The 26,853-nt window shown below is 32.6% G+C and overlaps 1 protein-coding gene across 1 annotated transcript in view; it reads right to left on the bottom strand.

Annotated features, from left to right (window-relative positions):
* The window catches only part of LOC132728207 (uncharacterized), a 32,988-nt gene extending 6,369 nt beyond the window's left edge, over positions 1-26,619 (bottom strand). Inside the window, exons 1-3 of the mRNA XM_060713838.1 lie at positions 26,506-26,619; positions 7,498-7,859; positions 5,365-5,438 (exon numbers count right to left, since the gene is read on the bottom strand). Of these exons, the coding sequence (XP_060569821.1) occupies positions 5,365-5,438; positions 7,498-7,837 (414 nt within the window). The 5' untranslated portion in view covers positions 7,838-7,859; positions 26,506-26,619. The remainder of the gene's footprint in view (positions 1-5,364; positions 5,439-7,497; positions 7,860-26,505) is intronic.
* Between the last annotated feature and the right edge of the window lie 234 nt (positions 26,620-26,853).

The following is a 26,853-nucleotide window of genomic DNA, read 5'->3' as shown; positions in this document are numbered from 1 at the left end:
GTTTTTAACATATGCATATAGGGAAAATCAATGACCCCCTGGGGCAAGGCAAATTTTGACCCCAGGGCTTTTATTTGAACAAACTTGGTAGACACTCATTAGAAGATGTTTCATGCTAAATATCTTAGCTCTAGCTCTTTGGGTTCTTTAAAAGAAGATTTTTTAAATTTTTACTATATGCATATAGGGAAAATCTATGACCCCCTGGGGCGGGGTCAATTTTGACCCCAGGACTTTTATTTGAACAAACTTGGTAGACATTCACTAGAAGATGATTCATGCCAAATATCTAAGCTCTAGCTCTTTTGGTTCTTTAAAAGAAGATTTTTTAAGTTTTTACTATATGCATATAGGGAAAATCAATGACCCTCTGGGGCGGGGCCAATTTTGACCCCAGGGCTTGTATTTGAACAAACTTGGTACACACTCACTAGAAGATGTTTCATGCTTAATATCTAAGCTCTAGCTCTTATGGTTCTTTAAAAGAAGATTTTTTAAGTTTTTACTATATGCATATAGGGAAAATCAATGACCCCCCGGGACGGGGCCAATTTTGACCCAAGGGCTTTTATTTGAACAAACTTGGTAGACACTCACTAGAAGATGTTTCATGCCAAATATCTTAGCTCTAGCTCTTTGGGTTCTTTAGAAGAAGACTTTTTAAGTTTTTACTATATGCATATAGGGAAAATCAATGACCCCCTGGGGCGGGGCCAATTTTGACCCCAGGGCTTTAATTTGAACAAACTTGGTAGACACTCACTAGAAGATGTTTCATGCCAAATATCTAAGCTCTAGCTCTTAGGGTTGTTTAAAAGAAGATATTTAAAGATTTTTCTTTCGGTTGCCATGGCAACCAGAGTTCTGCATGGAATTAAATTCTTTGAACAATTTTTAAAGGTGACCACCAAAGGTACATTCCTGTGAAGTTTGGATGAAATTGGCTCAGTGGTTTATGAGGAGATGTCATTTAAAGCAAAAGTTTACGGGCGGACGACGGACGGACGCCGGACGGACGGACGCCGGACGAAAAGCGATCACAAAAGCTCACCCTGTCACTTTGTGACAGGTGAGCTAAAAAAAGGTGGTGAAAACGGCCACAATACAAAATGCTGTCACAAACATTCAACTCTGAGTGCTCTATGCTCAGTTGAGTTAAAAACAAGAAGGTTTAACATTATAGAGGCTTGATTTATAGGTCCTCAGTCAAGTCACATTCCTATTTAAGTCAAAGTTATAAATTAAATCATGAAACTGAAGAATGGCTCTATTTGACCCATTATTATGATTTTCATATCTCAGCCAATGTTTCAGTCTACATATGCTACACTTAAGCCATGCACCTTTATGTTTGGTCAATCATTTCCAAGGGGCATGATTTCTATTACTTAAATAGATACCTACAAGGAGTGGGGTTGGCTACAAAACTGTAAATCTACAAGTCAGGGCATGTTAGTTTCTTGTGAGATTTTAACATTGCTCATCTGAAAGGTTTTAGCTCATGGGAACTTTATTCTTCAAGACTACTTCTTATCAACATATCTATTTTATATTTTTATATTATCATTGATTATCATTAAAACGTCTGAATTAAGAATAAATGTTAAATACTTGTAATAGTTTTTATATAGTTAGAAGGTACATATAGTATTATTTGAATAATACCATTATGTGAAACTTGTGCTTATCTTAGGCTACTCATGCAACCAACCTTAATCATTTTAAGGACTTTAGTAAAAGACCACCCAATGATAACTCCTTTTTTGTCAAAATAGATCAGATGTTGTTTAAAGAACATGTGGCAGATGTTTGGCCATCACATTTGCTTAGTAGCTATCGGCAAGTTTTACTCTGATGAGTTAATAAGACTATTATAAGTACTTGCCTGAAATTGGGGATGGTACCTAGTACAAAATCTATCCAAATGTCGAAAAAGTGTCATTTTTTGTCAAAATCCAAGACAGAGCTATGTCAACTTACCTGGTAGTTCGGATAATAGCAGACCTGGGGTAACCATTAATTGTAATCATTGATTTTTAATTGATTACATGATTACACTGTAATAATCATGTAATTGATTACCTTGCCCAAAATTGATTAATTTAATTGTAATTAATCAATTACAGCTATTACAATTTGATTGACATTGATTACTTTTAGATTTAACAGGAAACTATTTTAATTGAAATGATGCCTTTATTTCACATTATACAGTTTTGTTTTACACTTTTGTTTTACATTTATACATTAAAAGCCCTTGATTAAGACCATCATCTGGGCTGGACCAAAGTGGTCTTAATTGTGGATAGTCTTATCATTGCTTACATACTTTATGACCATGGTCTGTAATAAATAAATAATAAAATGTAATTCTGATTAGAATGGCCGTGCATAGATAACTTTATTTTTTTTAATATGTAATTGAATTGTTTCATGTTGTTATGTATGGATGAGACTCAAATAAAATATATATATATATAAATCACCAATCAAATAAAAGTTAATTCTTCACAAAATAAAATTGCTGAAAGCAACATTAAACCACTCTAAAATTTACCTTCTCACCTTATTAAATACAATGATCCAATAATAACAGTGTTTCACACCTTGTGAAATTAAGTGTCATCAGATCACAACAACAAATTTAAGATCTAGATAAGTGTTGCCTTTAATATAAGTGGTCTCAATAGTTGGGTCAAATTAAGAATAAAGCAAAGAATTTGAACTGAATCAGGTGGTCTTTCAAGTGGAAAAGCGGTTCTTCTTTATTCTGGATCATGTAACCATTGACATAAAGAACCTTGTAAAAATAGTCTTAATAAGGGGGTGGTCTTAATTCAGGGGTGGTCTAAAAAAGGGATTCTACTTTACATTGAATGTAATCAATTATTAATCAATAACTCTATTCATAGTCAAAGTCTTAAAGTAATTGTAATCTAATTGATTACAGAGGCCAGTCTGAGTAATCAATAATAATCAATCAAAATAAAATGTGAAAGTAATTGTAATTAAATCTATTACTGATCAATGTAATCATTCCCGGGTCTGGATAATAGTTCCTTATCAGAGCACATCATTTCAAAAAAAATTCTCAAAAGGTATAGGAAATAAGTGAGGTGGTAAGAAAAATTATATTTCAAACTAGAACTCCGCGAGTCGGATGTGTCGCCTTGTGAACAATGTAGTTTAGGGGAAATGGCCAGGACAAAAATGAAATATGAAAAATAACAAAGGGCAATAACTAAAAAAATAATAAGTGCAGAACAGCAGTTTCTGTACAGTGCACTTCTTATCAATAAGATATATCATTCTATGATGTTTCAAGTCCATAGCTTTCATACTTGAGGAGAAATGACCAGGACAAAAATAAAGTAAGAAAATCAACAAAGGGCATTAACTCAAAAATAAGAAATGCAGGGTATCAGTTCTTATGCACTGCACTTCATTTTAATGAGATCTATCATCCTATGAAGTTTCAAGTCCATAACTTTTATACTTTCAGAGAAATGGCCTGGACAAAAATCAAGTATGAAAATTAACAAAGGGCCATAACTCAAAAAATAAAAAATGCAGAGTACCAGTTCTTGTGCACTGCACTTCTTCTTAATGAGACCTATCATCCTATGAAGTTTCAAGTCCATGGCTTTTATACATTAGGAGAAATGGCCCGGACAAAAATAAAGTATGAAAATTAACAAAGGGCAATAACTCAAAAATTAGGAAGTGCAGAGTACTGGTTCTTATGCACTGCACTTCTTAATAATGAGATCTATCATCCTATGAAGTTTCAAGTCCATAGCTTTTTTAGTTGAAGAGAAATGGCCCGGACAAAATTAAAGTATGAAAATTAACAAAGGGCAATAACTCAAAAAATAAGAACTGCAGAGTACCGGTCCTTGTGCACTGCACTTCGGGTTATTGAAAGAAGCATGCATACCAAGTTTGAAGTCAATCAGACTTATAGTGACTGAGTTATGCTCCGGACAAGCTTTAGGGGACGCCGACGACGACGCCGACAACGACGCCGACAACGACACAGACGCCGCCGCCGACACCGCCGACAAAAGTAACCCTATATGTCACCTTTTCAAGGCGACACAAAAAGGGCATAATTCTGTCAATATCTACAAGTGATTTAAAAAAACTTAACCGAAAGTGTTGGACAGATGTCAAAATCCAAGTGAGTTGGATATTAATATAATAGACAAGCTGAAAAAGTGAATAAATAATATACATGTTACATGTATATGCGATTAATGATGAATTTTGCAGCATTTATCACCATATTTCTACTGTGTTACTAATGACAAGAGGGCCATGATGGCCCTGAAGTCGCTCACATGTATATAGGCCCCTGGAGCAAGGCCAGTTTAAACCCCAGGGCTTTTATTTGAACAATCTTGGTAGACCCCCATTAGAAGATGTTTCATGCTAAACATCTAAGGTCTAGCTCGTTGTGTTTTTTAAAAGAAAAGTTTTTTTCAAGTTTTTTCTTTACACATATAGATAAAAACAATAACACACCTGGGGCAGGGCCAGTTTTGACCCCAGGGCTTTTATTTTAACAATCTTTGTAGAGATGTTTCATGCTTAATATCTAAATATCTAAACTATATCTATTCGGGTTTTTTCAAAGAAGATTTTTAAGTTTTTGCTATACACATATAAGGAAAATCAATGTCCCCCGGGGCGGGGCCAATTTTGACCCCAAGGCTTTTATTTGAACAAACTTGGTAGACACCCATTAGAAGATGTTTCATGCTAAATATCATAAGTCTAGCTCTTTGGGTTCTTTAAAAGAAGATTTTTAAGCTTTTACTATATGCATATAGGGAAAATCAATAACCCCCTGGGGCGGGGCCAATCTTGACCCCAAGGCTTTTATTTGAACAAACTTGGTAAACACTCACAAGAAGATGTTCATGCCAAATATCTAAGCTGTAGCTCTTTGGATTTTTTAGAAGAAGATATTATAAATTAAAGTGTTTTCTTTTGGTTGCCATGGGAACCAGAGTTCTGCATGAAATTAAATTTTCAAAGGTGACCACCAAAGGAACATTCCTGTGAAGTTTGGATGAAATTGGCTTAGTGGTTTTTGAGATGTCATTTAAAGTTAAAGTTTACGGATGTCGGCCGGACGCCGGACGTAAAGCGATCACTAAAGCTCATCCTGTCACTTTGTGACAGGTGAGCTAAAAGTGGGTACAACTGCCTTCATGAAGTTACAAAGCTTGCTAACCAAATTGTTATTTTCAAACCATGATTGTTTGTTATAATTATATATACAGGTATATCAACCAGAAACAAACAGTTATACATGTACCAGTATATTAACCAGAAAAAAGGAAATGAAACACATTCTACCTCTTTTTGTTCTGACTCAAGAACAGTAAATTTTCTTTTTAATTCTGTATGTTTTTTCTCAGCTTCCTGTGGACCTACAAATTTCAAAACAAAAATTAATAAGACTGTTGTTTCTTTTTAATGAAAGGGAGAATTACATGTACTTTAATGAAAAAGGATAATTTTTGAATATAATATCAACTTATAAATAGTGATTTTCTTTGAGAATCTCTGCGATAATACCTTTACCCTCTCTAAAACTCTCCGATTGTGGTCATGGGTGTTTCTCCGCGATTACTCTCAGAAAAACAAGGGGGATTAAGGAGTTTGCTTTAAGGTAGACCATGGGTAATGCATTACCTCCACTTTGAAGAGTATTCAAATAGGCTCGCATCGCTTGTAAACTACATTGAAATTGAGGGGCGTGGGTTCAAACCCCAGAAGGGGCAACTTTTTTTTTCTTTCTTTTTTTCTTTTTAACATTATTAATGTATCTCTCTGATCCCTTATGGAAGAAAAAAAGTTTGATTTAAATTATATAATTATTTTAGGTATTTTTTTGCTAAATAATGCCAAAATTTATAGCAAATATGATACCAGATATTTTCAAAGATCGATGAAATAAAAACTACATGGTGAAAGTATTTTATATTTCGCTAATCAACTAATATACCTTTGAAAAAATTTAGGCAAACTTTGAAAACAGACCCTCATTTCGATAAATTTTAGGGATATTTTGAATAAGGCATTTTAGATAGGGAAATGGTAAAATAAGTGTTAAAAGTGGGTGGGGTAGGGTAACATTTTTATACATATTAAGAACATTTTGTTTAGAAACAAACATTTTGCTTGTGTAATGTGTTACCTGAATGTTATTATTTGTTTCTTAACAATGAGCAATAGAAAAACATTTTTTATAATGATGATATTACAGATTATTTACAGTTTCCTCATTTCTGAAAATAAGCCCTTCTAATGGCAAGGTCTTAGTTCAGAAATATATCCATAACTCATAAACCACACGGTAAATTTTATTTAAATTTTGCATACAGGTGACCTTGAAGACATATAACTGTCCTATGCTGTCAATTTTACAGTTCCTTATGGTGCCCATTACCCATGGTCTACCTTAAGGTCGCTTGCAGAGGAAGCACAAAAATTTGTACATAACACACGAGCTGAACTGTAAATGACAAAGTTATATATACAAATATAATCAAAATTCAATCATTTAATGGTCAACGTCATTTAAACATCAATGACATATCTTAATTATTATACATTTCTGTTTGGTCACAAGTGTTGTTCATTCAACGTGTGATTCAAATCCTAAAGATTATTTTGTCTAAGTATGAAAATAATCCATCGATTAAAAACCAAGTAACAAGTACAGCGAATTATACAAATCATCAATAAAAATTGAATACTTTGACCATCATTATCATAATGCATGGATTATTGTTCAAATGCTTTGTAATAAATCACTCCGGAGTATCGGTCTTTGTGATTATGCTCGACCTGCGCATTTGAATGCTAACCATGCATAATTCTTTAAAAATGCACTCAAAATTGATATCTCCATGTATTAAATTCCAAACTGAATAAAAACATTATGATAAACCGTTCTAAAGTAATATTTCAGTTAATGAATACAAGTACTAGTAATTTAGAAGATCTTGAACAAAATTATAGATCAAATATATATACCGTAGTAGTAATCTTTAAAATATCATTCATATCTTTGACTGTTTTTTGTAATCATTTGGTAACTGGTTCAAAGTAGTATGCAATTACATTATTAGTTATAAAGATCGTTGACAGGTTATATGGCCCTATATAAACGGCTATTTGTAAATATAACCCTAGCCGTTAGGCGAGGGTTATATTGCAAACAGCCGTTTATATACGTCCATATAACCGGTCAACAATCTTTATAACGAATTTATACTACAGCAAGCATCATTTTTATAGAAAAAATTAAGATTTCCTCATGAATCGACAGCAGCCGTTTATATAAAACTATATAAACGTCACGATTATCCAATGAAAAATGACGTTACAAACGTGCAGTATTATAATATAATATGTACATGTACATCAAATAAAAAGGTTTTTTTTTCTTTCAGATAAACTTGAATTTCTATTCGTACATACCTGTATATCTATGTTGAGATCGAACTTTTTCCATTTCCTTTTCATATTTTTCTATTGTATCTACATAAATATCATTTCCACTGTCTAGACATATTTGTTTCAATTTTTCATAATTTTCTCCTGGTGTTATGATTTTTCTGGTGCATAAAGTTTCAAATTTATCTAGACTTGATTTATTGGCAATTAATCCTAAAGGCACATAAGTTCCGAAGTGAAAAAATAATTTTTCATACTCTATGCTTTTTTTATCTAAATTATCGTTAATTTCAGAGATAAGTTTAATGTGAAGTCTGCGTAGTTCTGTTTGTTCCTCAGAGGAATTGTTGTAGGAAGATGCCATGTTATCACCCTTTAAGAATTACCTGAGGACAAAGGTTGATATATTAATATACAAAAATAAAATACATGTATGAAATAATTTCCAGATGAAAAAATGCATATAGAATTTGTGTAACTTGTAACATATTTTTTATGTAATATTTTTTATGTAACGTAATTGATCACATATACATGTAATTTCATTTATAATCTCAATTCAATTTATGGGGCTCGAAACCTGGAAAAGATACAATGCTTTAAACTTAATTTATTTTATTTTTTAATTGCACAAACATAAAAAAATAATAATGATTATATGGTCAGCATTAAATTTTAAGTCATTTGTTAGTGTGTTTTTCAAAAGTAACAAAAACATAAACACATTTAGACACAGTAGCAAATTTTAAGAAACTGCCTCTTCATGTCCCTGCGATATCATCCAAATATATCACCTACAGTGCGGGTAATATCACTATGTATATGCCAATTTGTGTATTGTATATCATCCAAATATATCACCTACAGTGCGGGTGATATCACTATGTATATGCCAATTTGTGTATTGTATATCATCCAAATATATCACCTACAGTGCGGGTAATATCACTATGTATATGCCAATTTGTGTATTGTATATCATCCAAATATATCACCTACAGTGCGGGTGATATCACTATGTATATGCCAATTTGTGTATTGTATATCATCCAAATATATCACCTACAGTGCGGGTGATATCACTATGTATATGCCAATTTGTGTATTGTGTATCATCCAAATATATCACCTACAGTGCGGGTGATATCACTATGTATATGCCAATTTGTGTATTGTGTATCATCCAAATATATCACCTACAGTGCGGGTGATATCACTATGTATATGCCAATTTGTGTATTGTGTATCATCCAAATATATCACCTACAGTGCGGGTGATATCACTATGTATATGTCAATTTGTGTATTGTATATCATCCAAATATATCACCTACGGTGCGGGTAATATCACTATGTATATGCCAATTTGTGTATCATCCAAATATATCACCTACAGTGCGGGTGATATCACTATGTTTATGCCAATTTGTGTATTGTATATCATCCAAATATATCACCTACAGTGCGGGTGATATCACTACAGTACTGGACACGCGAAACCTGCAAAAGTCGTGTTATGCCGGGAGTGCAGTCTATGACGCGACGGGACATTACGCGGTAAAACATCGCCGCATGCAAGTTCGCCGAATATCATGGCGGTTCACGAAAAAATCGCCGCAATGTATCGCTGTAATTTACGGCGAATCTTCAGCAATAATTGTATTAGAAAGTACTATGTGTACTTGGTCATTCCCGTGGTCTTTAATTTTGAAAACTTTAAAAAAATCTTGTAAATGTCATGTATATTTATAAATATTTAGCATTTGAACATGTACAGCGTATACATTTTGTATACTAAAACAAAGCAATCAGGTGCTGGTAATAAAACGAGATTGAAATTACAAAAGGTAATTGGTACTACATCAAAGAACGCACGATAACAAATTGTCCAATTGTTATTTTGATAATAATACAAATGTAATTAAAATCCATTGTTTACTTTCGCACATATTCTATTTTTAGAACAATGCAAAGCGACATTTAGCACCGATTCACAGGTGTAACTAATTATTACGTCTAATACGCTAATCATGATTGTTGAAAATTGTAAAAGTTTATCACTTAAATTGAGACATTTTTTACCTTCAATTTCACGAGTAAAAAATGCCAGGTGCATGAGTAGGTGATGAGTAGCAAGATGCAAATCAGATTTTTTTTATTTCCTCCAAATCAGCCAGGGCATTCGACCCAAAAAATTCCATCGAAAACGAAAATAAAATCGGAGTTAAATCACACATTTAATATGTAAAGTAACGAGTGATCATTCATGAGGTAAAATTTGGGTGTTACTATTTAAAGTATTTACATAAATAGCGACCAACCAGGGAAGGATATTTTCCTTACGTCAAGCAGTACTGCATGCGCGCGGCAATTAAGTTGAATTAACTAATAATAGCACGTATCAAATTAAGGTGTGGAAACGGGATTAAAATTTTTTTTGTTCAATTAATGAATATTTGTAAAGCATTAATATGGTCACTAGTTTACCATGTGGTAATTTTAATGTGCTTTGGGGTACATGTTCGTTTGTTTATGACTGACAACACAGATTAAATACTAAGCCCATGCAATAGAACATTTCTGGTAGCAGTGGGGATTCTGTCATAAAATTGACCGAAAAAATAAATTTTTGGAAGCTGTGGTCCTTTCATATGCATTATTGTTTTGATAGCAGACACATGTATTGCACAATATCTTAAAGATCATAAAAATGTAAATAAAATATCACAATCAAAATGCACTTACGATTAATAATATGTCAATAATTGACACAATCAATATCCAACATTTTTTTTTACTTGAGCAATAATTAAACATGACTGTGTAATCATTCCTTGACAAAAAGAAATGACAGTTTTTTTTCTGATATATAAAAAAGAGGTGGAAGTCAATAGAGTGTCGGCATTTCTTTGATGATTCGGCAACAACTACAGGTGTGTAAACATCAAAGATTCACAGATTCTTCAGAAGAGCCGACCAATCATTTGTCAGAGGTCATTTCGTGTGTCAATTTTGTATTTATTATTTAACAATGGAAACATTATATTCCTTATATTTATGGATGCTTCTTTTTGCGCGAGTGTTTTTGTGTCTTTTAGCGCTATGGAATTTCAACAATCTGCGATAATTTTCGGTAACTAACAATTAAATATTTTAACATTTTTAAAACAGCCCAAACCAAAATCGCAAGCTTTATAAAAGCTTGCGACAAATTTGCAACAAGCTTGTCGCAAGCTTGCAAATAAAGCTTGCGGAAAGCTTAGAATTGGAACCTTGCGGCAAGCTTGCCGCAAGCTTGCGGGAAGCTTGCAGCCTGTTTTCAAAAATGCATGCTTTAGATTTGAAAGGCACCACAAGCTTGCGACAAGCTAGTTGCAAGCTTGCGACAAGCTAGTTGCAAGCTTGTGACAAGCTAGTTACAAGCTTGCGGCAAGCTTGCCTCTAGCTTGCGACAAGCTAATAAATGCGTCTAGCCTGTAACAAACTTCTTTAAATTCTACAATATTGCAATTAATCGTCATGTGATAAGGTATAATATTAATAAACTATTACATAATAGAAATAATTTATTCATTTCAACTGATTTCTAGATTTACAAGTCATCTTAACAAAAATAATTCTATAACACATATTCAAAAAATAATAAATGTCTACCACGTTGAGAAAATAGAAAACAAAACATTATTTATTTAAGATAACTGTTTTTTTTGGGTTTTTTTTTTTTGGTTTTTTCAAATAAGTATCCATATGATAAATCATGTCCTTCACAGATTCAGTCTTTCAGAATGGCTTCTCTATCCATATTATTGACTGCCTGTTGTACACACTGAAAAAAAAAATATTTGTATAATAATTAATTATTTATGTTTAATATGCATATGCTTGGTATTATTAGCATGTAATTAAAAAGATCAATATTTGAAAGCACACATTGCATAGTAAAAAATTATTTTTTTGCAATAGTAAAATATTATTTTTGGGCAATCTTGCCATAAAAATTAAAATTGTTCTTGCTGCAATAGTTTTTAATTTTGTTAAATATTGCTATAAATAATTTCAACAACATAGATCTATATCTAACAAGGCAATTGTTTGTTTAAACAATACAATTGAAAATTATTCACATTCCTACTCAGGTTTTGACTGCTACATCAGATGATAATGAATCTTTTTATCAGAACTTCTATTTTAACTATATGAACATTTTAAATAGTGAATGTATTACATGCATTTAAGTATTGTAAAAACATTTAAGATAAATAATATTGTAATTTAAGTAAATCTTTAAAATACAAAAATTATATTCTGTACAATCATTTTATTTAAATGGAAATTTATACTACATCGAAAGTTGTTCATCTAACAGTTAAAATTGTTCAAATCAATTGTAATTATTTATTTCATTATTTTTTCAATTATCTAACCTTATTGAATAACAAAACTAACCATCAATTATTTCTGTAATCAACCTCATTTTTCTTTCCTTCATCATTATAATTTGAAACTCTCTATGATACCTGTGTAGCATTGTAAGTTTTCCTGTAAATAAGAAAAAAATATTCATTACTAATACATAATATATAAATTGAGTAAAATCAAAATGCTTATTCTGATAGTAGTTTGGTACTGTTAATATAAACCCATAATTTACTGAAATATCCTCAAAATGTAAATGGTATGAAAAATCATGACCAGGAATGTAATTTACTGGTACATAATGTAAAGAAAAGGGCAGATTTAAAAATTCCCACTCAATAACACTCAGTGAAAAAGATTTAAATCAGCACATATGTAAAATTTATGAAGAAAAACAAAAACTAAAATTAAAAGTGTTCATTTGCAAGGTAAATTTGAAAAGACTGTTGTAACAAAATAGTCTAAATAACTTACCATTATTCCATTGAACAGTAGTAAATTTCCATTTCCATCTGATTGAAGAACTCCTTTAATGTCCCATTATAATTTTATTAAAGTTCACATTATAAAGTTGTTTCATCTAAATGGCACTTTAGTCACATGTTTAACTCTACTCCTAAGCATCTTTTTAAATTATAAGCACTGAGGTCCAAATAAACTCTTTCTGAGTAATATTTGAATTTTCTGAGATCAGATCCGGATACCAGATTGGTTCAGGATATTAGAGTACATGTTGTAAACCCCACTTATCTCACACTTTCTTTTATATAAGATAGGTGAGTTTTACACTGGCTATTATAAAAGCAGCAAGGAAAATGTAATGTTGCACTTGACTGATCACTGACCAATAACACATGTTTATAGTATGTTACAATCACTTCAATGTGTGAACAGTCTACAATTAATACTCACACTCTGGAGACCAATTTATGAAATGTCAAATTGAATCTTAATTATGCCATAATTAACTTCTGCACAAGATAGTCAATATTTAAGAAGGGATATACTTGTGCTAATGAATTAAAAATTAAAAGACACATGAATAAAATAAATTAACATTCAGTGATTGAAATTAAAAAAAAATAGCCATTAGACAAATTGAATATCAAATGTTCATTCTATTTGCTTGTAAGTTCACAATTGTTAAGAAATGTGAATTTTGTTAACTTTCATAATAACTTATTTAAAATACTGACTTTATCTTAGTTTAATTGTGTTGAAAGCTTTTATTAAAAATTTATAAGCTGAAACACTCTTGGTTTCCTCTTTCATTTTGATTTTGGGTGATTTTCCTTTTTTTTACTGAACATCATCCAGATGTCTCAAGTGTTCTCTAATTTTTGACATTGGCATTTAAATTAATAATTTTGAGAAAGTAATAAGAATTTTAATAACAATTAAAAAAATTGATAAAGTTATATGAATCTTATAGACAGGCAAATAAAATCTATGAAATAAATGTTTTCATTTGAATCCCATTATGTTATATAAATGCTAATTAGTTTGAGTGAAATGATTTTTATAAACATTTCCAAGTTTTTGTACTTAGAAATTTCTCACTACTTTTCATTTTCCTGCTTTCACAGAATTTTTTAAGTCCAAACTTTCGAAGAAGCTTGCGCAAGCTTGCGATAAAAATTATTTTGTAAGCTTGCGCATAATTAGCTTGCAGAATTCTGTATGAAACTACTGGCGAGCTTGCGCAAGCTTGCAGCAAGCTTACAGCAAGCATAAATAGCCAATGTAAGCTTGCGACAAGCTTGCAGCAAGCTTGTCGCAAGCTTGCCGCAAGCTTTCCTTTTGGTTTGGGAGGGGTGCAAATATCCGGCATTCAGAAATTATAGGAGACAAATCTTGCGTGTGTTATTTTTTACAGACGTGTAATAAATTGAGTAATGATCACCCGAGAGAACGAAATGTCCCGGTGATCCACTATAACTCTTCCAGGTCGTACAGGAATATTTACACAGGATCAGTTTATCACATCGGTAATTTGACCATGCTTGAATTTATGTCTTATGTAACGTTTTCAATATGGGGATACATTTAGAAATGAACAAGTTAATGTCGTATCAATTATGTATCTTTTTATGTAACTAAATATCTTTTTACACATATATTATCTCTACTATAAACTCAATATGTATCCCCCCTAAAAAATAGTTTTACACGTGTACATGTACACTATTTACCTGCCGATGGAACTGCATACTTGTACTGCATCGCATTTATACATTGAGGTCATGATTCCGCCATTTACGGAAAGTTTTTAACGGTGTTATTTGATTTCGCAGTGGTTATTTATATTTGCTGTTGGTATCAAAGATAAATAGAGAAAGGGCATTTTAGCAAATTACAAGATTTTCTTGATACAACTTCATGTAGATCTACTAATTAATTTTCGTACTTGTACATGTATATCTGGTTTCAAGTTCACAGAGTACAATTATAAACAGATCTACATTTATTATACAAATGAATAATCATGTATTATTCCCCGCGAATCACGGCAAAATCGCCGCGAGTTGAATTCGCGGCAATTGTCTCAAGTTTCCGCGAATTCGCTCGCGTTATAAAGCATGAGAGTTCGCCCCAAATACACGAATTGTGCGGGTTTCGCGTGCCCAGTACTGTATGTATATGCCAATTTGTGTATTGTATATCATCCAAATATATCACCTACAGTGCGGGTAATAACTATGTATATGCCAATTTGTGTATTGTATATCATCCAAATATATCACCTACAGTGCGGGTAATATCACTATGTATATGCCAATTTGTGTATTGTATATCATCCAAATATATCACCTACAGTGCGGGTGATATTACTATGTATATGCCAATTTGTGTATTGTATATCATCCAAATATATCACCTACAGTGCTGGTAATATCACTATGTTTATGCCAATTTGTGTATTGTGTATCATCTAAATATATCACCTACAGTGCGGGTAATAACTATGTATATGCCAATTTGTGTATTGTATATCATCCAAATATATCACCTACAGTGCGGGTAATATCACTATGTATATATGCCAATTTGTGTATTGTATATCATCCAAATATATATCACCTACAGTGCGGGTAATATTACTATGTATATGCCAATTTGTGTACATGTATTGTGTATCATCCAAATATATCACCTACAGTGCGGGTAATATTACTATGTATATGCCAATTTGTGTATTGTATATCATCCAAATTTATCACCTACAGTGCGGGTGATATCACTATGTATATGCCAATTTGTGTATTTTGTTTCATCCAAATATATCCCCTACAGTGCGGGTAATATCACTATGTATATGCCAATTTGTGTATTGTATATCATCCAAATTTATCACCTACAGTGCGGGTGATATCACTATGTATATGCCAATTTGTGTATTGTATATCATCCAAATATATCACCTACAGTGCGGGTAATATTACTATGTATATGCCAATTTGTGTATTGTATATCATCCAAATATATCACCTACAGTGCGGGTAATATCACTATGTATATGCCAATTTGTGTATTGTATATCATCCAAATATATCACCTACAGTGCGTGTGATATCACTATGTATATGCCAATTTGTGTATTGTGTCTTACAAAATCACAGGGCGCTTTATTTTTATGGAATTGTTTGCCTTCTTGTCAAGCGCTTCGTGATCCAGATCTAGTCCAAGCTTTATCGAAAAACTTTAACAAGAGGCCCATGATGGCCCTGAGGTCGCTCACCTGTATATAGCCCCCCCCCCCAAACCCATAAGAAGATGTTTCATGCTAAACATCTAAGCTCTAGCTCATTGGGCTTTTTAAAAGAAGATTTTTTAAAGTTTTTACTATACACATATAGTTAAAAACAATGACACCCCTGGGGCGGGGCCAGTTTTGACCCCAGGGCTTTTATTTGAACAAACTTTGTAGACACTTACTAGAAGATGTTTCATGCTTAATATATAAACTCTAGCTATTTGGGTTTTTTCAAAGAAGATTTTAAGTTTTTGCTATAGACATATCAGGAAAACTGATGACCCCCGGGGCGGGGCCAGTTTTGACCCAGGGCTTTTATTTGAACAAACTTTGTAGACACTCACTAGAAGATGTTTCATGCTTAATATTTAAACTCTAGCTATTTGGGTGTTTTAAAAGAAGATTTTTTAAGCTTTTGCTATACACATATAAGGAAAATAAATGACCCCCGGGGCGGGGCCATTTTTGACCCCAGGGCTTTTAATTGAACAAACTTGGTAGACACCTATTAGAACATGTTTGATGCTAAATATCTTAGCTCTAGCTCTTTGAGTTCTTTAAAAGAAGATTTTTTAAGTTTTTTGCTATATGCATATACGGAAAATCAATGACCCCCTGGGGCGGGGCCAATTCTGACCCCAGGGCTTTTATTTGAACAAACTTGGTAGACACTCATTAGAACATGTTTCATAATAAATATCTTCGCTCTAGCTCTTTGGGTTCTTTAAAAGAAGATTTTTTTAAGTTTTTACTATATGCATATAGGGAAAATCAATGACCCCCCTGGGCGGGGCCAATTTTGACCCCAGGGCTTTTATTTGAACAAACTTGGTAGACACTCTTTAGAAGATGTTTCATGCCAAATATCTAAGCTCTAGCTCTTACAGTTCTTTAAAAGAAGATATTTAAAGTTTTTTCTTTCGGTTGCCATGGCAATCAGAGTTCTGCATGGAATTAAATTCTTTGAACAATTTTTAAAGGTGACCACCAAAGGAACATTCCTGTGAAGTTTGGATGAAATTGGCTCAGTGGTTTATGAGGAGATGTCATTTAAAGCAAAAGTTTACGGACGGACGACGGACGGACGGAAGCCGGACGAAAAGCGATCACAAAAGCTCACCCTGTCACTTTGTGACAGGTGAGCTTAGAAAAGTGAAGTTTGAACCGAAAATACTATCGTATGAAAATAGCTTGAATTGCCATGTAAATCGAAAATACGATCGGGTCTACGAAAATAAGATTTATTTTTGAATATAATGTATCAGAAACTATTTTTGCTGTTATTAAATGATTTGTTTGAATGAAATAATAAAGCATAAAATGTTTTGTAATGAAATATTAGACGTTTGTCCGGCAAATATGGTAAATATTCCAAATTTGGTATTGTAAGAACGCATGAACAAGAGGGCAGCTACGAAAATATATATATATGTATATGATTTACATGGTTCATAACTTATATTAAAATAGTATTTACTTCACTGATTTTGCAAATAAATTTTAAGAATGAAATGTTCTCTTATAAGACAAGAAATGTTTGTGGTGAAAAGTATCCAAATAAAAAAACTATTGTAAAAATAACCTGAAATAACGACTACGAAAATAAAATCTAGATCTATAATATAAGAATATGTACCGTACGAAAATAAAATCAAAACAGTACTCTACGAAAATAAAATATGTAAGGAAATAAAAGCTGTATGAAAAAATGTTCATACGTACCAAAATTAAAGATCTTTCTGTAAATAGTTAATACATACATGTATGAAAATATTATATATTTATAATTATAAAAGTACTACATGACTGTACAAAAATAGGATCTGTAAAAAATTAAAAGTCAAAACCTGTATGAATTGATATTTGTACAAAAATAATAGTAATTGAGAATATGATCTGTATGGAAATACTATATGTACAAAAAAAAAGATCCAATTCAAAAGATACGAAAAAAAGTGGAATGATCAAGAGATGGTGATGGTCTGAAGGGTCTTTTTCACAGCAATAGAAGGCTCAAGAATTAGCTACTGCAAGGAAACTGCTAGCATAAGAGTTAAGACCCGCATAAAATTGTCGCTTTTTGGACTGGCAATTATTTGTCTAAGTAATAAAACTCTAAGAAATATAGTAAAAGCATCCATATTCTACAGCCAAGGCCATCCTTAAAAAAATGTTTGTTTGCAGTAACGCGACCTACTCACAAAATTTGCCCCTACCCAATTTTTTTTTTTCATGGTCTGGATAAAATTATGCCTTGTGCTTTGTTTTCATTCTTTTAAAGGTCAATAGAAGAAATAAAATGTAGGTCTTATTAAATTAGAATTCAGTTATCAATTTATTAATTGTAACCAGATTATCAAAGCATATATTGTCCATCATTTTGAAAGAAATTCCATGTTTATTTGAGAGAACAGTTCAATTAAAACAAGAGCCCGGTTTGAGCCAGGTGATGCTCCCCGAATAGGTTTTGGACACAGGAAAGTACACCTCTTGTAGTTTCAGAGTTATGTCCCTGGAAAAAGTTCAAAGTGCAATAATTCCAAAATTAGGAAAGGCAGAGTTACTGTTCTTTCCACTGCACTTCTAATCACTGTTATCTATCAACTTACAAAGTTTCTTGTTGATATCTCTTATGGTTTCCAAGTTATGTTCCGGACAAATTCAAAAAGTAAAAATAAACAAATGGCAATAACTCCAGAATTAGGCAAGGCAGAGTTACGATTCTCATGCATTGCACATCTACCCATTGAGATACATCTACCTACAAAGTTTCATGTTGATATCTCTTATAGTTTTACAGCTATGTCCAGTACAAGATTTTTCTAAAAGGGGAGATAATTCAAAAATGAGGCTTAACAGAGTTATGGTTTTTTTGCACTGCACTTCTACTCAATGAGATCTATTCACCTACAAAGTTTCATGTTGATATCTCTTATTGTTTTAGAGTTATGTCCCGGACAAGATTTTTCTATAAGGGGAGATAATTCAAAAACCGGGCAAAATAGAGTTATGTTTCTTTGACACTGCACTCCCCCCTCAATGCCCTCTACCACTGTATGAAGTTTAAACAAATTATCTCCAAGGGTTTTCAAGTTATGCTCCGGACAAGAAAACGGACGGACAGACGGACGTACCAAAATTTGATGTTTATGAGGCAAATCAGCTCATAAACACCACCTGGACCAACGTCCATAAGCAAAATAAGCTCATAAACACAAAAAAATAGCTCTTAATTTGAATTTTATGAGTTTTTGTTCTTTACTTAACCCATTGCTTCATGAGCATTTTGTGAAAAATGGCTGTTTTCATTGAAAAGTCTCCCGTTACAAGTTCAAATTGCTATAATACTATAAAAACTACTTAAACACTAATCAAACTTGGCACAAATGTTGACTGGACCATTGCCCTTGCAACAACATGCTCAGGCTTAAATTTTCTGTTACCATGGCAACGAGGGGACATCTCAAAATTGCCAAAAATCACTATTTTGCGTTGATTTTTTCCATCATAATTGATTTCAAAGTGCTGCAACTTCTCAATGGATTGAGATAGAGTCAAATGCTTTTCAGCGTTGGTTACACGTTACCTTATGATCAATCTGAGGTCATTTATAGCCTCTCACAAGTCCAAAATTTTCTTGGCGATGAGGGGGACTCCGCCCCCCTTCAAACCCCCCAAACAGAAGGGGGCACATCCCCCTTCTGGCAACCCCCTGATGTATCTTTTGGTTGGGGGGGCCGCGCCGAAAAAGTGGTCACTTTTTTTAACAACATTTCTCAAACAAAAAACAAGTGTTGGGGGCCTAAATAAGGCATTTTTTCACCATTTGAGACAACAAAAAAGGTGGGGGTGAAAAAGGCGTTAAAAGGCGTGTATATGAAGTAATGGGTTAACAGAAAATGATGAAAATACTTGAAATTACCCTAAATCGCGTTTTTCCATGTTTAAACATGGCCTGTCATATAAATTTGAAGAAAAAATGTTGTTTTGTAGATTTTTTTTATTTTTTTTATTAACCCATTGCTTCATGAGCATTTTGTGAAAAATGGCTGTTTTCATTGAAAAGTCTCCCGTTACAAGTTCAAATTGCTATAATACTATAAAAACTGCTTAAACACTAATCAAACTTGGCACAAATGTTGACTGGACCATTGCCCTTGCAACAACATGCTCAGGCTTAAATTTTCTGTTACCATGGCAACGATGGGACATCTCAAAATTGCCAAAAATCACTATTTTGCGTTGATTTTTTCCATCATAATTGATTTCAAAGTGCTGCAACTTCTCAATGGATTGAGATAGAGTCAAATGCTTTTCAGCGTTGGTTACACGTTACCTTATGATCAATCTGGGGTCATTTATAGCCTCTCACAAGTCCAAAATTTTCTTGGCGATGAGGGGGAATCCGCCCCCCTTCAAACCCCCCAAACAGAAGGGGGCACATCGCCCTTCTGGCAACCCCCTGATGTATCTTTTGGTTGGGGGGCCGCGCCGAAAAAGTGGTCACTTTTTTTAACAACATTTCTCAAACAAAAACAAGTGTTGGGGGCCTAAATAAGGCATTTTTTCACCATTTGAGACAACAAAAAAGGGGGGGTGAAAAAGGCGTTAAAAGGCGTGTATATGAAGTAATGGGTTAACAGACTAGAACTCCGCGAGTCGGATGTGTCGCCTTGTGAACAATGTAGTTTAGGGGAAAATGCCAGGACAAAAATGAAATATGAAAAATAACAAAGGGCAATAACTTAAAAAATAATAAGTGCAGAGCAGCAGTTTCTGTACACTGCACTTCTTATCAATAAGATCTATCATTCTATGATGTTTCAAGTCCATAGCTTTCATACTTGAGGAGAAATGACCAGGACAAAAATAAAGTAAGAAAATCAACAAAGGGCAATAACTCAAAAATAAGAAATGCAGAGTATCAGTTCTTATGCACTGCACTTCTTTTTAATGAGATCTATCATCCTATGAAGTTTCAAGTCCATAACTTTTATACTTTAGGAGAAATGGCCTGGACAAAAATTAAGTATGAAAATTAACAAAGGGCCATAACTCAAAAATTAAGAAATGCAGAGTACAGATTCTTGTGCACTGCACTTCTTAATAATGAGATCTATCATCCTATGAAGTTTCAAGTCCATAGCTTTTATACTTAAGGAGAAATGGCCCGGACAAAATTAAAGTATGAAAAAATAAACAAAGGGCAATAACTCAAAAAAATAAGAAATGCAGAGTACCAGTTCTTGTGCACTGCACTTCTTCTTAATGAGACCTATCATCCTATGAAGTTTCAAGTCCATGGCTTTTATACATTAGGAGAAATGGCCCGGACAAAAAATAAAGTATGAAAATTAGCAAAGGGCAATAACTCAAAAATTAGGAAGTGCAGAGTACTGGTTCTTGTGCACTGCACTTCTTAATAATGAGATCTATCATCCTATGAAGTTTCAAGTCCATAGCTTTTTTAGTTGAAGAGAAATGGCCCGGACAAAATTAAAGTATGAAAATTAACAAAGGGCAATAACTCAAAAAATAAGAACTGCAGAGTACCGGTCCTTGTGCGCTGCACTTCGGGTTATTGAAAGAAGCATGCATACCAAGTTTGAAGTCATTCAGACTTATAGTGACTGAGTTATGCTCCGGACAAGCTTTAGGGGACGCCGACAACGACGCCGACAACGACACCGACAACGACGCCGACACAGACGCCGCCGCCGACACCGCCGACAAAAGTAACCCCTATATGTCACCTTTTCAAGGCGACACAAAAATGATGAAAATACTTGAAATTACCCTAAATCGCGTTTTTCCATGTTTAAACATGGCCTGTCATATAAATTTGAAGAAAAAATGTTGTTTTGTAGATTTTTTTATTTTTTTTATTAACCCATTGCTTCATGAGCATTTTGTGAAAAATGGCTGTTTTCATTGAAAAGTCTCCCGTTACAAGTTCAAATTGCTATAATACTATAAAAACTGCTTAAACACTAATCAAACTTGGCACAAATGTTGACTGGACCATTGCCCTTGCAACAACATGCTCAGGCTTAAATTTTCTGTTACCATGGCAACGAGGGGACATCTCAAAATTGCCAAAAATCACTATTTTGCGTTGATTTTTTCCATCATAATTGATTTCAAAGTGCTGCAACTTCTCAATGGATTGAGATAGAGTCAAATGCTTTTCAGCGTTGGTTACACGTTACCTTATGATCAATCTGAGGTCATTTATAGCCTCTCACAAGTCCAAAATTTTCTTGGCGATGAGGGGGAATCCGCCCCCCTTCAAACCCCCCAAACAGAAGGGGGCACATCGCCCTTCTGGCAACCCCCTGATGTATCTTTTGGTTGGGGGGCCGCGCCGAAAAAGTGGTCACTTTTTTTAACAACATTTCTCAAACAAAAACAAGTGTTGGGGGCCTAAATAAGGCATTTTTTCACCATTTGAGACAACAAAAAGGGGGGGGGGTGAAAAAGGCGTTAAAAGGCGTGTATATGAAGTAATGGGTTAACTACGGAATGAAGCTCATAATAATCAAATGTTTGCTCGGACGGACGGAGGGACGGACAGACGGACAAGGCGCCGACTATATGCTCCCCCGAAATTTTTCGGGGAGCATAAAAAAAAAAAAATCGACCTACCTACCCACCTTGAAAATTCTGGGGTCGGGTTACTGCAAACAAACATTTTTTTAAGGATGGCCCAACCGTTTAAACGCAAAAATAAGATCTGTATGAAAATATTGTCTGTATTCGACTAGATTTTTACAAATGTAAGATCTGTGAAAATGAAAGTTGCATGAAAATAATATCCTTACGAGAATAAGATACATTTGAAAATAATATTATGTAAAAAAATATTAGCTGTATGAAAATACTATATATATGAAAATAAGATCCTATAAAAATGCGATCCATACAACAAAAGTAAGATCTGTAAGAAAATAATATGCACAAATATAAGATTTATATGAAAATAAGATCTGTATAAAATAATGTCTGTCTTCTACTAAGATTTTTACGGGAAAAAAAAGATCTGTATATGAAAATAATGTCTTTATAAAATAAGATCTTTAACGAAAATAAGATCTGTGTAAAAATATATATACAGTATATTTTTTTGATAACAAAATCTGTAAAAAAAAATCTGTAAAAGTATAGGATATCTATATGAAAATTTGATATGATTGGTCACTATAATAAATCGCAAATAAACACCTTTCAAGATGGGCTTTAATAAGTGTGTGTCAATTACGATAAGTGCGAAAATTCAATAATCCAATCATCGTATTAGCGCATTGATTGCTGCCGACAGTCATGTGCACGTGTCATACGTTGTGTCATTTTTTTCCTTCCCTCAAATAGAAATATCTTGTTTATAAATGCATTATCTAATTAAAGCACTTAAAGCAATAAAGTTATATACTTTTCTTTTACTTAATATAGATATTATTTTCATATTAGAATCTACACGTATTTTCAATTATGTTTTATAATTTGGTAAAAACCATTTCCATATTGATATCTTATTTTCATATAAATTACAGATTTTGATTCCTTTTTCGTATCATTCTGAAACAGATATTATGTTCATACTAATACATTTGTATTTTTTCGTATAGATCTTATTTTTGTAAGGATTTTATTTTCATGCAAATTTCATATTCACAGATCTTATAAAAATATTTGTAAAAATCTTAGTCGAAAACATAATTTTCATACAGAATATATACATCTTATTTTGGCATACATTGTACATCATATTTTCAATTGGATCTTATTTTCGTACAAATATCAATTCATATATACGGATTTTAATTGTTGGCAGATCTTATTTTCGTACATGTAGTAGTAAAATCATTCAATGAATGCATAAATATATATTTTATATAATTATTTCAACAGATAAATGCACTATTTAAAAAATAAATCTTATTTTCGTAGCCGCGATCTTATTTTCGTGAAAATAACTTATTTTTGGTATCCATCTATACCGGCCACCATGACATACATGTGTAAAAAAGTAGTACCATGAAAATAAACATCATTTACCTATTTCTTGTGTACATGACAAACACACTTCACTGTTACACATAAAAAATGTTAGATTTTAAAGTTTGATAGTGTTTTCATTTTAATAGTAGTTCATAAGGCTATAAATGATGATTGTTTTCTTGCACTACTTTTTTACAAAAAATAATGGAGGCCATGTGCTTAGAAGGACATGAGATATGGATTTATTTGGAGTTAAGTTTTGAAAGATTTTTGTATTTGCTGCAAAAAATAGCTTTTGTAGGCACTAAAACAGACCTTAGAAACGATTTTGCCATTCATGAAATGTGCATAAAACTTTGCACATTCAAGGTAAATATTCTTATTGTTATCAATTTATCATTTTTATTTTTGTTTATAATTGTCCTTAAAATATAAACCTGGAAGTGTACTTTCAAATGGTTCATCATTTTATAATAAGAGCTTTGTTGTCATATGAATTTTGGCCTACTTTCACTTTGGACAGGCTTTGTGAAAACAAACTTATGGCATGACCGCCACAACTTTCCTTTGAAGATCGGCGTTCTCTAAATTTCAGTATTGGAAAACTTTGGGGTGCTCTTAATGAGGTATCAGTACACTTTCTCGCGCATGCCCAGTTTATTATTTTATTTCAAATAATAAAGTGAGCATACCTGGAAAAGAGCAAAAAATACATTACACAGGTTACAGACTTTTTTTAATGTTTATATATCTCAATCTTTATTTTTATTTCAAAATCTGAAAATGCAGTTATTATAAGATGTTGACTCCAGTGGAAAGTAATCGCCATTTTCTGCATCCTGTCCTCAAGGACAAATCTGAAACAATGATCAAATTATTCATTTTTTTTTTTACTTTAAGTCAATGCTTTCGTTTTACAGGAGATTCTGACCAGTAAGCCATTCAGTAAATCACTACACGTATATGAACATAATATTCTAGCGTAATTATTAATAGATGGAAGTAGTTTATATGTTAAAATAAAGCAAATATTACGAGAGAGCGTAAATCTCCAAGAAAAAAGTCGTGATGGTCATGCGATAAAACAGTTAGTGTTACAGAATAAATACTCGGACTTCACAGGCTGGTCTGAATCTGAATGTATACACTGCAGAACCTTCCGGTATGTACGCAGCGGACTTTACCGGCTGGTATCAGCGCATGGGGCGACAGAAGGGTCAATCATGGAAATTTATCTCGACGTTCCGGTATGTACGCAGTGGACTTTACCGGCTGGTATCAGCGCATGGGGCGACAAAAGGATCAATCATGGAAATTTTATCTCGACGTTCCGTCTCGATTAATTTCCTATGATTTACCCTTGTTGTCGCCCCATGCGCTGATACCAGCCGGTAAAGTCCTCGTATATATCCTATAACTATTACATGGCTGACAAAGCGGAATCACCTTAATAATCATACCCCATACAATAGGACTAGCTGTTGCGATTATTAATCAATATTATGAATTCATTTAAGGAAGAGTTTAATAAAAGTCTAATTAATGTGTGTTGATATTGAAGATTATTAGCCTCACGCGGAAATAAATTGGGTATGACTTAATACCAAATATGAGTGATATCCGCGGATATCACTATAAATACCGAATATGACCTATATTTTACAAAGTAATAATTTTTTTATAAATTTTTCTTGATACTATGTTTTATAATAATAAAATGAATTTACATGCAAAATTGCGTTAAATTTGGTCCATAAATAAAAAAGTTATAAGTTATATTCGAATTACGTTCTATAAAAGTCATGTCCGTGGCGGACAGGAGATACCGAATATGACTTATTTTTTATGAATTGATTAATTTTTTTATGATTATTTCTCGATACGATGTTTTATAATTATATAATTATTTTACATGCAAAATATCGTTAAATTTGGTCCATAAATAAAAAAGTTATAAGTTATATTCGTTGCGTTTTCTATAACAGTCATATCCGTGAAGGACAGAAGATACCGAATATGACCTATATTTTACAAAGTAATTATTTTTTATATTTTTTTTTCTTAATAAGATGTATTAAAATAATAAAATAAATTTACATTCAAAATTTCGTTAAATTTGGTCAATAAATAAAAAAGTTATAAGTTATATTCATTGCGTTTTCTATAAAAGGCATAACCGTTGCGGACAGAAGGTACCGAATACGACTTATTTTTTATAAATTGAATTTTTTTTCTCGATACTATGGTTAATAATAATATGATGTTTTTACATGCAAAATATCGTTAAATTTGGCCAATAAATAAAAAAGTTATAAGTTATATTCGAATTACGTTCTATAAAAGTCATATCCGTTGCGGACAGAATATACCGAATACGACTTATTTTTTATAAATTGATTATTTTATTATTTATTTTTCTCGATACTATGGTTAATAATGATATTATGTTTTTACATGCAAAATTTCGTTAATTTTTGTCAATAAATAAAAAAGTTATAAGTTATATTTATTGCGTTTTCTATAAAAGGCATGTCCGTTATGGACCGAATTTAACGCAATTTTGCATGTAAATTCATTTTATTATTATAAAACATAGTATCAAGAAAAATTTATAAAAAAATTATTACTTTGTAAAATATAGGTCATATTCGGTATTAATAGTGATATCCGCGAATATCACTCATATTTGGTATTAAGACATACCGAGATTGAATAAATCTCCCCAAAATCCAACTTTCGTTTTCAATTGATGAAACATTGTTAATTTACCTAAGCGAGTTAATTGTTTTTGACTTGTTATGTTAACATTTCATTCAAGTAAAAAATAATTTACCTATTAGTTACAAACTTTTCAAGATACTTACCGCAATTTCTTCAAATTTTGAGAAAATATTATCCGGGGCTATTTTCCGCCATTCTGATTTTTTCCAATTTGACAGCGCATGCGTACAGTAATCTGGTTCCCTGTCCCATTTAGGTTCCCATCCAAGAATTGCGCAGGGGACCAGTCTGATGCGTCTGTAAACGAACACTACTAAATTATAGAAAGATTTCACAACACTAAATATTTTCCTACACTTTCTTTAGTAAAAAAGGTCAAAAAAACATCTGGAAGAGACTCTGCAAACTATTATTATAGGCAATATTGTGCCGTTTCTTTAGTATGAGAAAATAAAAGCAGGCTTATATCATTTTTTATCATCTAATTTTAA

The sequence above is a fragment of the Ruditapes philippinarum genome, unplaced genomic scaffold (genome assembly GCF_026571515.1).
Source record: "Ruditapes philippinarum isolate M1 unplaced genomic scaffold, ASM2657151v2 ctg5072_1_1_1_1, whole genome shotgun sequence".
Classification (NCBI taxonomy): Eukaryota; Metazoa; Mollusca; class Bivalvia; order Venerida; family Veneridae; genus Ruditapes; species Ruditapes philippinarum.
Note: the sequence above shows the minus strand (reverse complement) of the source record. Positions and strands in the feature narration are given on the sequence as shown.